Genomic DNA, 16,105 nt, shown 5'->3' with positions numbered 1-16,105 from the left:
TTTAAAAGTAATAAAATGAGTAAATAAATTGATAAATCAACATTGGTTTGTCTGACGACGACGTTAGATGCCATCACGATCTATAGTGAATTTCGGACCGTAACAATTGGCTAATGCTATCACAAGTTAAAATTCACCGATAGTCTAATAATAAACTCTTTAAATATAAGTAGATATAACTTAATCAATCACTTAGATAAATCCAAAATAGGATGAAAGCGAAAGAAATTAAGCAAAGAAAACGTCGCCGCTAGAAATGACGTAGTTAACTTGTTTGTCCACGCATGAAAACTCCTATAAATTCGGTGGTCATTTTGGCTCATTTACAGAATTCCACGTTCATCTTTTGTGTATTTATCATTTTACCTTCTTTAATTACGTGTTCTTCTATCCCAAAATCCTGCAAATTTATAACTATCTTCCCATATTTCTCTCCCTTTTTCTCTTTCTTTTTGTTATCTATTTTACTACTTCTATTAGTAGAGCTTTATTGGATATAAAGTTATCTATATTGGATATAGTTTTTACTTTTTTTTATCTTGTTGGGGAAAAAAAGAGTAAAAAATAGGGTGTACAAAACAAAAAAAGTAGTGATCAATCATGTGTGGAATTTTGGCTTTGTTGGATTGTTCAGATGATTCTCAGGCCAAAAGGGTTCGAGTTCTTGAGCTCTCTCGCAGGCAATTTCCCCTTTCTTTTCTTATTTTATTACTCTATCATGTTATTCTACTGTCACCTTTTTGTTCATTTTTTTTCATTTAGTGTTCTTGCATTGCTTTAGTTCCTTTATAAATAATAGGCTAAAGTAATAGAGTGAACGTGAGCCTGGAACAACGGTAAAGCCGTCTCCATGTGACCTATAGCTCAGATTCGAGTCGTGAAAGCATCCACTAATGCTTACATTAGAGTGTCTACATCACACTCTTTGGCCTTTGGGATACGGCCCTTTCACGAACCCTACATGAATGCGGGATGTTTTGTGCACCGAGCTGCCCAATATAGAGTACGTCTTATGTTGATATACCTGAAATACGGCACTGGCATGAGACAAATTCAGAATTTAATTAGAGCTTATGTATTTCAAATTTATTAATACATAAATATTATTTGACTTAAAAGTAATAGATTCAGTTCAACCCGAGTTTATCCTAGTAGAGCTTATGTTGCATATTTGTCTGATGTGCCCCATTTGTTTTAATGTTCTTGCATTACTCTAATTTCTTTATGAATAATAAGCTAAACTAATTGAGTTTATGTTGATGTAACTGACCTGATCAGTTGGCAGTGATTGTTTGGCTACTTGAATTTAAAACAAGATTAAGACTTAATTGATGGATACATTATTCCTAGCCTGGGACCTAATTCTATAGATTATTGATTATTAAAATTTCTTGGACCAACAGTCACCATGACCTGTTCATGATGTTGATGGCAAAAGCCATGATACACTTTATCACAAGTACTTTATACGTGATGAATTCAATCTTTTAAGACTCTTATTACTATACTTATTATACTTTTAAATCTATGATTTTAGAATTTAATATTTGCTACTCCAGCCGTTCCAATTTATATGGCGATGTTTGACTCGTCATGGAGTTTAAGAAAGATGGAAGACTTTTGAAACTTGTAATCTAAAACAAATTATAAATATGTGTGTGGTTGTGAATCATTTCGTTAGGGGTAAAGTAGGAATTTTAAAGTTAAATTATTTCTAATTAAGGAAGTATGATATCTTTTTGGGACAGACTAAAAAGGAAAGTATGACACATAAAATGGGACAGAGGAGTATTTTTTTAGTGATTTTTTCACATATATTTTAGTATTCCGTGTCAAACATTTCAGTTCAGTTGAACTCATTGAACTCGGTGCTCCATTTGCCTCCGAGTTGTGACGAGTGACGCATGCAACTCTTACGTACCAAGGTCATCTGAACCTAGTATAAATATATTTGTGAAAAATCACTAAAATTTCAATAATCTAAAACCTTAATTTTAAAACTACAACGAGTTCGGTTTTAAAATCTTTATATGTCAAACCGATCAAGATTAAATCCTGGATCCACCTTTGCATGTGACAGTACAATAGCCTTTTGTAATTGAAACAAATATTTGAATTTTGGTAACTATTTGATCGCATAGGTTGAAGCATCGAGGACCAGATTGGAGTGGAATATATCAACATGGTGATTTTTACTTAGCACATCAACGTTTAGCAATTATCGATCCTGCTTCTGGTGATCAGCCTCTCTTTAATCAAGATAAGACGATTGTTGTTACAGTGAGTGCCTCTAATTTACTTCCTTTTTTTTTTGACGATTGCCTTGTTTGGACTACTTATGGCTGAAAATTTGTATATTTGATTATTGATTGTGTGCCAAATGTTGCAGGTCAATGGAGAGATTTACAATCATGAGAAACTTCGTAATCTTATGCCTAATCACAAGTTCAGAACTGGAAGTGACTGTGATGTTATTGCACATCTTGTGAGTTTAGTTTACTTTACTCGTCAACCAACTTAGGCCTGTGAACTAAGCTCCCGCTATGCGTGGGGTCCGGAGAAGGGCCAGACCACAAGGGTCTATTATTCACAGCCTTACCCTGCATTTCTGTAAGAGGCTGTTTCCAGCTCTCGAACCCGTGACCTCCTGATCACATGCCATCAACTTTACCAGTTAAGCAAAGGCTCCCCTTCAACTTAGGCCAGTAATTATATTAGGGATTTCGGATGTTTGGGTAAGCTTATAAGTTGAATGAGCTTATAAGCACGTATTATCAATTTCAACATCCAAACACGTAACGATTCATTCATAATGTTATTTTAGCACTTGATTCTTATCAACTACTTTTAATCAGTTAAACGAACAGGCTCTAGAAAATATGTTCTTGTAAATTAGAAAAATTTAACAAAGTCTCACTAAGGATATGTATTGATCAGTATGAAGAATATGGAGAAAATTTTGTGGACATGTTGGATGGGGTGTTCTCTTTTGTATTGTTGGATACGCGCGATAACAGCTTTCTTGCTGCTCGTGATGCGATTGGAATTACTCCCCTATATATTGGTTGGGGACTTGATGGTAAGATTTTATATACAATTTTCCAGTTAGAAATTAAAACTGAAGCTATTCCAATTTACTTTTGAAGAATCTTGATATATGTTATTCGGTATTACGTCGTGTTTTTATGTCTCAGGCTCTGTGTGGATATCTTCTGAGCTAAAGGGATTAAATGATGATTGTGAACATTTTGAAGTTTTCCCTCCCGGGCACTTGTACTCGAGCAAGAATGGCGGGTTTAGGAGATGGTACAATCCTCAATGGTTCTCTGAGGCTGTTCCATCAAATCCTTACGACCCCTTAGTTCTGAGACGTGCCTTCGAAAATGTGAGGCTTGTTAATGAATCTAGTGTACTATCTAGGATGTTTTCCTCTCGACTTTGGTTTTAAGCACTCAAAAAGTTTTGTCTGTACAAACGATCTTGGCTATAAGGAGTGGTTGTTAATTTTGCAGGCTGTTATCAAACGGTTGATGACCGATGTCCCCTTTGGTGTTCTGCTCTCCGGGGGACTTGATTCGTCTTTGGTTGCTTCTGTCACTGCCCGCTACTTGGCTGGAACGAAAGCTGCTAAGCAATGGGGAGCACAGCTTCATTCCTTCTGTGTTGGTCTCGAGGTCAGACTATCAATCCTGAGCGGAGACATATTTGGGGCGGGTTTTGTGGGTTCAACTTAACTCATTGCTTTTGGCTCGAACCATATATACAAATCCAAGAAAATATAAGAAGTATACATATAATAAAACACTCATTCTGAGCCCATTGACGCTAGATACTGGACTCGCCTTTGGTCTTGAGACTTTGTAATAGAAAATAGATACCAATTTCTGTTTTTCTTCTGACTAACAGGGCTCACCAGATCTCAAGGCTGCAAGAGAAGTTGCTGACTATTTGGGAACCGTTCACCACGAGTTCACCTTCACAGTTCAGGTTTGTAAATCGTGTTGCTACTTCGATTTATTCATGTGAGTCTCTTCTGTTTTCCTCCTAGAAAGCAACAAGTGTTCATGTTTTGCAGGATGGAATTGATGCTATTGAAGATGTTATTTACCATATCGAGACATACGATGTAACAACGATCAGAGCAAGCACTCCTATGTTCCTTATATCGCGTAAGATTAAATCACTTGGAGTGAAGATGGTAATATCGGGGGAAGGATCAGATGAACTGTTTGGCGGCTACTTGTACTTCCACAAGGCTCCGAACAAGGAAGAATTCCACGTGGAGACATGTCACAAGGTAATAAAAACACATCGGCTCCCTTGGCAAGTCTGATTCTCCTTGTCTTTTGTTTGTCTCAGGTTGGAATAAATTGCTATAATTCGAGAGATGGGATGAGTTAAGAAATGTTAATCCTGTTCTTTCACTCGTATGCAGATAAAAGCGCTTCACCAATATGACTGTTTGAGAGCAAATAAGGCAACATCAGCGTGGGGCTTAGAAGCTAGAGTACCATTTCTGGATAAAGAGTTCATCAACGTCGCTATGAGTATCGATCCAGAATGGAAGATGGTAAGAAACCGATCTCCATTTTGTCAATAAGACAAGAACTATAACTGAATATGCACGCTCTCTATAACTTGTTTTTCATCGTTTCAGATTAAACACGATCAAGGTAGGATCGAGAAGTGGGTTCTTAGGAAGGCTTTTGATGATGAGGAGCAACCCTATCTCCCAAAGGTCCACAAAGTTGTATTTTTCCTATCGATTCGCCAATAATTATGGATCAAAACTAACATGTTTGTTCTGTTATGCACTCTGCAGCATATTCTGTACCGGCAAAAAGAACAATTCAGTGATGGTGTAGGCTATAGTTGGATCGATGGGCTGAAAGCACATGCTGAACAACATGTAAGCTTCTAAATAAATCCAGAACTATTACATCGTTTATCATCCAATATTCGTTTGTTTTGCTGTCAGCTGATCTCGGAAACAATTCTTTTCTCTCAGGTGACTGATAGGATGATGCTTAATGCTGCACATATCTTCCCTCACAACACTCCAACTACAAAGGAAGCATACTATTACAGGATGATTTTTGAGAGGTTCTTCCCACAGGTACTTGTTGCGAGAGATTAAAATCATATATCTCTTAAATGGAAACATAAAAAATAAAGGAGGTGTTTTTTCTCCTTGGAAAAAGTATTTACTACTGGTTAAAGCATGTTCGTTCACTCGTCTTGCTACTTCGCCTACTTTACTAAGTTGTGGTTCTAAAAAAGAAGATTTAGCTTGGTATATTCCGTCACGAGGAAGCCACAAAAAGATTCTACTTATAAGGAGTTGGATACTCTTAATGGTGTGAGGCCTTTTGGGAAAAATCATGCGGGCTTGGCCCAAAGCGGACAATATCACACCATGTTAATGTTATCTTTGGACCGTTTTAGCCCAACAGTACAGTAAGTCAATTTTTAAACCATGTTGTTACTATTGTTGGATTTGCAGAATTCGGCGAGGCTAACAGTTCCTGGAGGACCGAGTATAGCTTGCAGCACGGCTAAAGCTATTGAGTGGGATGCTTCTTGGTCGAACAATCTTGATCCTTCCGGTAGGGCTGCAATCGGTGTACATAACTCGGCTTATGACGATCATCTACCCGATGTTGGTAATGGGTATTTGGACACAACGATCATCGATAATGTGCCGAGGATGGTAGGAGTGGGTGCTGCTGCAGAGCTCACAATAAGGAGCTAGCATTAGTCTACTATTGTCTTCATTACTACTACATGTTTGAAATATTGTTATTATTTTTATTGTTTATTATCATTATTATAGGAAAAGAGCAGCATGTCTTTTAGATATCCTGCTGCATAAAAGAGAACCGAGTAAATGTAAGACTAGAATAAAAATCAAGATCATATATGGAGGGTTAATGTATATATGTGAACTTTGTGCTCTTCCCCACCCCTCACCCCCTATCCCTACCCAGTGGCGGACCCAGGATTTTATGCAAGCGGGTCAATTTTAGAAGTACATAACTTTAGTCGTAAAATAGTAGTTGTCAAGTGGGTTCAAATAAAATATTTATACAAAATTTACGCAGCTTCAATCGTAATTTATACATATACACAGTAATATTTTTTGATGAAGCGGGTTCAGTTGAACCCGCTTGCCACCATGTACGTTCGCCACTGCCCCCACCCGCCCGCCCAGCACCCCCAGCTTCTCAAACACTCTAAAATGATGTGAGCTCAGCACCCCCAGCTTCTCAAACACTCTAAAATGATGTGAGCTGAGCAAGATGAGATCACGACTTCTCTCAATAGTACAACTAGCAGTTCCACTATTCATTTCCTATTGGCTGCCCTCGCGTCGGGACTTATAGTTTTGAATATGAGTTTAACTGAATTCAATATTTTCGCTTATATAATTGATGTATATGTGCATCTATGTGAAAACAACAAGAAGGTTTTGCATATATTAAGGTTTGAACCGATAATTTCGAAGACACAAAGTTATAAATCTGTTAGGTTTAAATTTTAGATCTGGTTCTATTTGGCCCGTGACAATTATGCACTTCTAGAAAGACGGCATATTTTTCTTGGACCACTGGTCAAGGAGGGCGACCTAAGAAGTATTGGGGGGAGGTGATCAGGCAGGATATGGTGAGGCTTCAGATTTCCGAGGACATGGCACTTGATAGGAACATGTGGAGGTCGAGTATTAGGGTTGTAGGTTAGGAGGCAGTTGAGTCTTGCCTTACTTCATAACTTTGTGAGACTAGTTTGGTAGGGTTACTCTTTCGCTTTTGCTTTGCATCTTTCTTCTGGATTTCATGTTGTTCCTATTTTTCCTATGATTTCTGTGTTACTGATATTGTCTCCTTTTATTTTTTTGTCTTCTTGAGCCGAGGGTCTTTCGGAAACAGCCTCTTTAGTACTTCGAGGTAGGGATAAGGTCTGCGTACACACTACCCTCCCCAGACCCCACTAGTGGAATTTCACTGGTCGTTGTTGTTGTTGTCAAGAAGGGAACAATTCAACAAAAGAATGCTTGCAAATGGAAGCAATGGTCAAAATCACAATGGATAGATTGGCTTACCAATTGAATGGATATAAATCAAATTAGACTTTGAAATGGATCACATGAAATCTGTTATTTTGACACAGATAGCCCAAGTTCAATAAAATTGAATCACAAGAAGTGATCAATAATTACAAAATGAACAAGCTAAGATATATTTGTTAAGCATTTACACCAACAAGAAATGAAACTTTACTCAAGTACATGTTTGATCTTTGTAAAGGTGTCCTAAAATGAATTGCATCAATTGTGAGCAAAACATATAAAGCAACAAGAAAAAAGAAAAAAGAGGAAATATACCACGAGTCTTGATTTGTGCGTGTCATTCTTGCGTAGGAGCCATGCTAATCTTTTCTGTATCGTTCCAATTTTATCAGACGTCCCCGAAAGGAACCAAATATACCAAATGCTAAAAGAAAAGGGCAGTGTAAAAAAGTTGGTTCCAAGTATCAGGCAAACCAGCAAGACACCAATGACTACAATCACCAGAATGATCAGGATTTGCTCTTTGTTCAGAGGTGAGTGCACCACTATAGATAGAAGGGTGTGCATCTTTTCTCATTGCTGATAGAAATGTTATGTCCAATAGAAAAGGAGGGTTGTTCATGTCCCTTATTACTGTCTGCAACACCTTCATTTGATCCGGGTACGTGCCCGGATACGCCGTGCCGGTCATCGGCACGGTCTCGCCGTAACAACTTCTCGTCGTCGCCACCGATGTGCCGGTGGTCCAATCGCTTGGGCTGCCATAATTGACGAAGTGTTAGTATATCATCATATCATATCATTCATTGTATTGCGTAAACCGTCTCAATGGACAAATTATTATGTCATATTCTATTGTGTTAACCAAAGGGAAGCCTTGGCGCAATGTCCAGAGTTATCATCCAGGAAACATCCTCTTGTTAAAATGCAAGATAATGCTATGTATAATTAATAAATTCTATCTGGTTCGGCTCTTCCTCGAACCCCACCTAAACATGGGTTTACTATACCAATCTGCTCTTTGTTAATAAGATTGTATTAAGTGCTTCAACTAAAATTTCAAATTGTGAAGATAGAACACTATTGTTTAATATTTTTGAAGAATTAACCCAATTAGCCGCCCACCTAATCTCTTAAACTAAAAATAGCTAGCGAATGTATAATATATGTATAATTCATATATACTATGTGTATAACTGGGTATAATCAATGTGTAATCTATATATACTGGCTAAAACAAATAAACAATGAATTTGTCCAGCTATTTGCGTAATAATTCCTTTATTTATCTACAACAAGTGTGGGTTTGGTTCTTTTCCAGAAATCAAACACACATTTGATATAAGTAAAAAGTTGGTTGAGATACGAAATATCATTCAAATTCTAATCATTTTTGCTAACTTTGATACTATATAAGATTGTGATGAGAAGTTTATGTAAAAGTTTAAATTATTAAAGAGTGACATATATTTATTTATTTATTCTAAGTCTGCAATTTCACATGTAAATAGTAGGAGTATTATTTTAGTAGTGCATAATTGTCTATCAGGCCATTGAGCTTTGAAGATCCCACATGTGAGGAAAGTACTTGATCATATGCCAATATTCCACCAACTACAATGGGCTAATATTTGCCTTATATTTGTTTGTAGAAAAATTAACCTAAATAATCGCTCACCTAATCGATTAAATTAAAAATAATTTTGATATATATACATGTGTGCGTGTATAATTCTGTGCAATTAATATATAATCTATGTATATCGATTAGGAAAATTAAACAGTAAATTCGACTTATTTAGGTAAATATCCCTACTTTAAGACTCTATTGTAGTATTATTATAGTCCAACAAACAAAACGGTGTTGACAACTCACTTTACCTCACCTTGTCCGAACATCTATTCATCATGTCCTCTATTGTACAAGTACTATATATAGCTTATACACATACTAGTGTGGAATAAATATTGAAATTATAATAGGTATTTTTTTATATTTATGCAAATCATGAAGGTAAATAAGAATTCAATCTAAGAAACCGGTGCTTGGATTTAATTTTATTTAGTTTTTAATTGGAAAAACATTTTTCGTCTAGAAATAGTTTTTGGAAAGTAATTTTTGCAATGTGGCTTCGCGAACAAAGATCAACGATATAATACACAAATTTATTTAACTACTCCCTCCGGTCCAAAATAAGTGATTTTTTGGCATTTTTCTTGTGGTCTAATGATTTTTCTAGATTTCAAGAATGAATTAATCATTTTTTTCCTACATTGTCCTTGGAGTAAATAGTGTTGGAATATGTGTTAGGAGTGTTTATGTGAGATAGTAAAGGTTAATATGGTCAATTCCATTGCTAATTAATGTTAAAAGGTGGATTTCTTAATCTGTGTGAAAACATCCAAAAAAATCACTTATTTTAGACCGGAGGGAGTATCAATCAACGGGAGACATAATCATGTGAAAATTATAATTATTAATGAAATACATGCATCGTGATATTATGATAGTCAAATCAACACCTTCAGTTTGTTTGGTGATCAAACTTATTTTCTTTGGTCTTTTGTTAAAAACTAATTTTTCCAAATATTGAACAAATTTTTGTTTTCCAATCAAGTATTCAGAATTTTGAAGCAAATGCTAATTTTCACAATATTTTGTTCCAATTCAAACAATTTATTTATTTCCTTCTTCAAAATCTTATCCAAATTACTATAATTAAACATACCTTTCGAATCATGTAGGCTTTGTCCAACTTGTACTGCTACCTATGAAACTATGATAGTCAATGACAGCTAGGCTAGGGCTAGGCCCCCACAGGACTGAACCACCAAAAGTTTGGGCAAACTTCGATCAAAATTAATTATATCCGACCAAAAAATATATAAAATATGTATATTATATGTAATAATATACATATCGGCTAAAAATATACATTCTCTCAAAGTTTTTTCTATTTACCCTAGACAATTTACTAAGGGGACTAGTCCAACAAATTTTGCGGAAAACAAGAACAACAAATGTCATACTTCAGTCCAGGGCAAGTTAAGATCAGTTATATGAATTTTCGGTACTCGTGTTGCTCCATTACTTAAGATTGTACGAGTCCAACATTATTTAATATTAGATCGAGAAGGGCTTAAGGAGAGTAACATAACTAGTGAGAATTTATATAGCCGATTCCAAATGAAGATCCATATAACAATTTTGCAGAGCAGGGAGGGAGGGGGGGGGGGGGAGAGTTGACATACTTGTAATGTGTAGGTGAAATGCCCTGGAAGAAGAGTCTGGTTCTAGTTTTGTCAATATTGGCATCAATCCATCTTGCCCATGTCCTTAGGCCTCTCTCTAGTGCCACTAGCCTGTTCATATCTTGATACAATGTCCCTCCTGCATCCATGTAGTCCCACCTGCATACAGGGGCGAATTCAAGATTTTAAATGGGCGTTTGGATTTAAGAATTGTAAAATATAGAAAAAAGTATGGAGAAAAAAATATCAAGTGAAAATGGTATTTGAAAATTAAAGTTGTGTTTAGATATGAATATAATTTGGAAATGTTTTTGAATTTTATCCAGTGATTTGAACTGAAAATTTTGAAAAATAACTTTTTGGAGTTATTTAAATTTCTGAAATATTCCGAAATTTAACTTCTAATGAAATTTAAAATTTTCATAGCCAAACACTGATTCCGAAAAAAGTGAAAGTTTCTCAAAAGAGTGGAAAAAAAATTGGCCAAACGGGCTTTAAGTTTATGAGTTTTTACACCAATCCCAAATATACAAAAGTAATCGGATCAACATATACGGTATCGAGCTAAATATTCTTATACACTAAATGAAAACTTTAATACAAATATAGATTCTAGGCAAAAAATTATGAGTTCACTTGAACCCGTAACCATTGCACTAGATCCGCCCTACCTGCAACCATTTCCCCCTTAATTTCATGTCAATCATCAAACTTTATTATCTTATATATATATTGATTCAAATCTAGTCTTAGGTTTTTTTTTTTTTTTTTTTTTTTTTGGAAAAGGTTATACCCCAATTAAGATTCTAAAGAAAAAGAAAAAGGCTAAAAAATGAATGCCAAAAGTGAATGTGGGGCAGTATGTTTACCCTTGGAGAGAGCCTTTATGAGTCCACCAATGGCCAGTGTTGAAAGAGAGAACATCTACACCTTTCCAAGCATTGGAATTCTTACTTATATCATCCAATCTCAGCACATTCTTCCCTTGTACTGAATCTATATCTACCAAATATGGTGTTCTGTAAAATGATACACTCACTCCATAATCCTGTCATTTACCCAAATCCACCAATTTTAACACCAAATTAGTGTACAAAAGTAAAACATACAATTACTTTGTTAACAAACACCACTAATTAGGGGTGGCAAAATTAACTCATGTTTTAGTGTTTAAGAAAAATACATTAGTGTTCACATTTTTTTTTAAGAAATGAAAAATGAAGAGAGGTCCATCATATTAACCGAGTTGAGTTATTAGAAAAAAATGACACTGTACAGCCGCTGTCAAAATAATAGCAAAAAAATGTATCTTTTTTCTATATTCTTTATATATATAAATTTATGCATGTTATATATAAAAAATATACAAATTTTATACACTTTTACGGCTACCAAATATAACTAGTTTTGGTCGCGGACTAATGGTGATATTATTATCGGGTGAAATTCAAAAATAACCAGATTGACAAGTGGTAATTGAAAACAACAACAACATACCCAGTATTATCCCACATCGTGGGGTCTGGGGAGGGTAGTGTGTACGCAGACCTTACCCCTACCTTGCGAGGATAGAGAGGTTGTTTCAAATAGACCCTCGGCTCAGGAAAACATAAGCATCACATTAATGAAAATATAGACACAACTAGTAATTGAAAAATAGCTACATTTTCAAAAGTAATCGAAATTTAGCCATTTTTCATGTAAAGATAAATCTGAACGAAAACACTGTTCAAAAGTTTGTATTTTTTACATGTCAACTTCCAGCATAATATACTGGAGTTCCAGCATAATATACTGGAGTTCCAGCATCATATGCTGGAAGTTCATACACAGGTACTCCAATTTCCAGCATATTATGCTAGAACTTCCCGTGTGCTGGAGTTCTAGTATATTATGCTGGAAGTTCATATACAGGTGCACCAATCTCCAGTATATTATGCTGGAACTTTCCGTGTTGCAACAAAATAGTGATTATTTTTCAATAACTTTGCAAACGTTGGCTATTTTTCAATTATCAGTCCGAAAACTGACTAACCCGTGCTACTTTCACATTATTATCTATTATTTGATCCATTTGATCCGACCATTTTCACATGAGCAAATTTTGGACAGGACCCATTTATTGGCTTGACTTGTTTGACTCAATTTCGTTCATTTGCCACCTCTACATAATTAATTATAAAAAGATTAAAAAAAGAAGAAAAAAGACTAACCAAGAATTTGAAAGTAGAGATAGGATCAGCCGTGATCATCTGTGTTCGAGCTCGTGGGACCGCAGCTGAAATCATACAAATCAACGACTGCCATTGGTTCCTTCCTAAAGAATCACCAACATACATCACTGTCTTTCCTCTCATTTTCCTCACAAACTCCAGCCCATTAAACCTACCAAAAAGTGCAAAATTAACCCAACAGTTCAACAACCAAAAATAAAGAAGAAGTTATTACACTATTAAGTTAATTTAAAAGTCAAATACATATTTCGACATAGAAAATAAATATATATATATATATATATATATATATATATATATATGTAAATCGCTAAAATTTTAATAAATATTAAATTTTAAACTCTTAGTTTCAAAAGTATAACATGCAGAACCTAAAAGTTGAATTTATCAAGTTTAAATTCTGAATCTGACGTTGAGGTACATGAAAGAAAAAGTAAGTAAACAGCTAAAACATATCAACTTACACTAACAATATAAAAATTAGTTATACTGTTACTGTATATAGCTTAAATCTAAGATAAAAAGCATTCAAATATGGAAACTTTTTTTTCTTTTTTTTAAAGCTAAAGATCGAACCCTTCAAACTCAAATTTTGAAATCCGCTTTTAGTTAGTAACATAAAAGAAGGCAAGTAAACAGATAAAACTTCTCAAATTGTACTGACAGTATAAAAAATAATTATACAATGTATATAAGTCCACGAGCAAAGCTACGTTTGTCCTAAGCGTGATTAATTGACCATTCTTCGTAAAAAAATTATACTGTATATATAGATAAAATATTAGATTTTAAAGGTATAACATATATTGAACATCTTTTGCCGGAAAAATTTTCCACTTTTTTCAAGTTTGAACACTCTTGGAAAATTCCTGGCTACGCCGTATAACTTAAATCTAACATATAAAACAAGCAAAGAATGAAACTTTATTCAAGAAAAAAGAGTTTAAGGTACCTGGGAATATCACAATTAGCAGGTTTCCATCTATATTTAAGATAATCAGTATCAGGTCGACCAAAATTCTGGCAATTAAATTGTGGATCAATAATTGGACAAGAAGAAGATTGGTATAATGGATAAGTTTCATCATAAACCCATGAACCCATAAACAGAGAACATGAAGATATATTAGCCAAAAGATTTGGCTTTTTATGTTGATTTTGATGGTTTTTTAAAGCTGCAAATGAAACTACAGAAAAATATAGTAAAAGAAGACATATTAAAGAAGAAGAATGTATAGAAGAAAGAAGATTCATTGGAGAAAATTAAGGGAACTGATTTAACAGAGAATAACAACAGAGAGAAGAAAAGAAAGAGGAAAAGGAAGAAAGAATGTTATTAATGTATGTGTTTTAGTAGTATATATATTATATAAAGGGAAGAGGAATGGGCAACAGAGGAATGGGAATTTTTGTTGCTTAGTGTGCATGTGAAGATAACTACTTAGGAACAAGAATCAGGGATGGATTTAACATTTTCTGTCTAAAGTATCACGAGTTTTAAGCACTGACGGACCCGGAATTTAAAGGTTACGAATGCACTTTATATGTATATCGCTATTATATATATATATATGTATATATGAAATTTTTACCGAACTTTTTGAGGGCCGATGACCTCTGTCTTTACAGGGAGAAATTCAAAAATAGCCAGATTTACAAGTGGTCATTCAAAAATAGTCACAGTTTCAAAAGTAACCGAAATTTAGCTATTTTTCATGTAAAAATAAATATGAACGAAAGCACTGTTCAAAATCCGGAAAAATACTCCAGTATAATATACTGGAGTTCCAGTATACTTATGCTAAAGCACTGTTCAAAATCCGGAAAAATACTCCAGTATAATATACTGGAACTCCAGTATAGTATACTGAAATTATAGCATAAGTATACTGGAACTCCAGTATATTATACTTGAGTTCCAGTATAATAGACTAGAACTCCTGTATAATACACTGGAGTTCCAGTATCATATACCGGTCAAGCATAATATACTGGAGATTGGAGCACCGGTGCTCCAATCTCCAGTATATTATACTGGAACTTTTCGCGTGTTGGAGTTCCAGCATCATATGCTGAAAGTTCATACACAGGTGCACTGATCTCCAGTATATTATGCCGGAACTTTCCATGTTGCAGCAAAATAGTGGTTATTTTTCAATGACTATGCAAACGCTGGCGATTTTGAATGACCAGTCCGAAAACTGGCTAGCCCGTGCTATTTTTACGTCTTTACAACATAGGCCCGTCTCAGATTTTAAGTTCTTTACACTGACAATGTAAGTTTTTTAAAACATTGCGTTAAATAGATATATGTAACAATAGGTTAAGTTATTGTAAGCCTGCCATGATAACCTGGAAAATAAGATACTTCATCTGTCTCAATTTATATGGTACTTTACGTTTTTCCATATTCAAGTTATGTGAACTTTGACCGTTATTTTAAAATGTATTTTTTTCATTAAATTGACATGAGAAGAATTATACTCAACTTACAGTACTTTTTATACGATTTTCAAATATCTAAATTTTAATTTTAAAATGTTGAGTTAATGTAATCTATTTTAGCTTCAAAAATTAGTCAATTGACTCTCAATAAACGAAAAGTTCCACATAAATGGGGGTAGAGGGAGCAATAATTTGCTGCAGCTAATTAAATTGCAAGAACAGTGTATCAATATATATGACTTAAATTCTTGTACGAAATATTAATATATATGGATAGACTTATATATACGTATAGTATAAAACGGTTTACACTAGGAGTGTTTTAACTTATTATAATATGTTGTCTGCTTTGTATTACATATAATTAATTTTACTTTTTACATATAGTTATTTGTACCACCCAAGGTTGTGGTGAAATGAATATCGGATTCCTCTATCTTTAATCAGAAATTTTTGGTTCGAACCCTAGGAATGTGCAAACTTGTGGCATAGAGTGTCGTTTTAACGGGCCTTACATGATCAAATCTAGATTAATCTGGACCCTAAAGTGCATATCAGACATCGGATAAAAAAAGTGATTACCTAAAGTTATCTTTTACGGGAAGTAAAGATTCTTTTAATACTACTCTGTAGAAGTTAAACTTAGTATACACTTAAAAATAGTTTAAAATATATACTCTTAGAGCCCGTTTGAACATAAAAAAAAAAAAAAACTCACTTTTTCCGAATTTTTTTTACTTTTTTCGAAATCGCTGTTTAGCCATAAAATTTCAATTTTCACTTGAAGATGAATTTTGGAATTTTTCGAAAATTTGGAAAACTCCAAAAGGCTGTTTTTCAAAATTTTCACTCAAATCACTCACAAAACTTCAAAAACAACCTAAAATTATATTTATGTCCAAAAATAACTCTAATTTTCAAATACCATTTTCACTTCTTTTTTTTAAATTTTTTTTACAATTCTTATGTCCAAACGCCCACTTATACTTGAAGTCGAAAACAACGGGAATTACTACTATCATACTATAGTACACCTATGATTCACGTGTGTTAGTTACAATGTAGGTCTGTTGGTGAACTAGCGGTGGGTGTGGCTGTTGGAGATGGA

At 34.4% G+C, this 16,105-nt stretch overlaps 2 protein-coding genes across 2 annotated transcripts; one reads left to right on the top strand and one right to left on the bottom strand.

Moving 5' to 3' along the window:
* On the top strand, window positions 334-5,937 carry LOC109214425 (asparagine synthetase [glutamine-hydrolyzing]). The gene is made up of 13 exons (XM_019378344.1): window positions 334-680; window positions 2,142-2,280; window positions 2,390-2,485; window positions 2,938-3,079; window positions 3,195-3,385; window positions 3,513-3,674; window positions 3,907-3,987; window positions 4,076-4,297; window positions 4,436-4,570; window positions 4,658-4,738; window positions 4,823-4,909; window positions 5,009-5,116; window positions 5,504-5,937. The coding sequence occupies exons 1-13, from the start codon at window positions 601-603 to the stop codon at window positions 5,750-5,752; spliced, it is 1,773 nt and encodes a 590-aa protein (XP_019233889.1). The 5' UTR covers window positions 334-600; the 3' UTR covers window positions 5,753-5,937.
* Window positions 7,126-14,004, bottom strand: LOC109214415 (protein PMR5-like). Its single transcript, XM_019378335.1, has 5 exons — window positions 13,505-14,004; window positions 12,532-12,703; window positions 11,188-11,366; window positions 10,319-10,477; window positions 7,126-7,824 (listed from the first exon to the last, which is right to left on the bottom strand). Exons 1-5 carry the CDS (start codon window positions 13,804-13,806, stop codon window positions 7,491-7,493), a joined length of 1,146 nt encoding a protein of 381 aa, XP_019233880.1. The 5' UTR covers window positions 13,807-14,004; the 3' UTR covers window positions 7,126-7,490.

The sequence above is a fragment of the Nicotiana attenuata genome, chromosome 2, assembly GCF_001879085.1.
Source record: "Nicotiana attenuata strain UT chromosome 2, NIATTr2, whole genome shotgun sequence".
Lineage (NCBI taxonomy): Eukaryota > Viridiplantae > Streptophyta > Magnoliopsida > Solanales > Solanaceae > Nicotiana > Nicotiana attenuata.
Note: the sequence above shows the minus strand (reverse complement) of the source record. Positions and strands in the feature narration are given on the sequence as shown.

Excerpts from the sequence above, each read along its gene's own strand:
- LOC109214425 (XM_019378344.1), top strand. The coding sequence starts at position 601 with ATGTGTGGAATTTTGGCTTTGTTGGATTGTTCAGATGATTCTCAGGCC. Across the intron at positions 4,910-5,008 it reads AAGCACATGCTGAACAACAT|GTGACTGATAGGATGATGCT; the intron begins GTAAGCTTCTAA and ends CTTTTCTCTCAG. Across the intron at positions 5,117-5,503 it reads TTGAGAGGTTCTTCCCACAG|AATTCGGCGAGGCTAACAGT; the intron begins GTACTTGTTGCG and ends TTGGATTTGCAG.
- LOC109214415 (XM_019378335.1), bottom strand. The coding sequence starts at position 13,806 with ATGAATCTTCTTTCTTCTATACATTCTTCTTCTTTAATATGTCTTCTT. Across the intron at positions 12,704-13,504 it reads GCTAATTGTGATATTCCCAG|GTTTAATGGGCTGGAGTTTG; the intron begins GTACCTTAAACT and ends ACTTTTTGGTAG. Across the intron at positions 10,478-11,187 it reads CATAAAGGCTCTCTCCAAGG|GTGGGACTACATGGATGCAG; the intron begins GTAAACATACTG and ends CCCTGTATGCAG.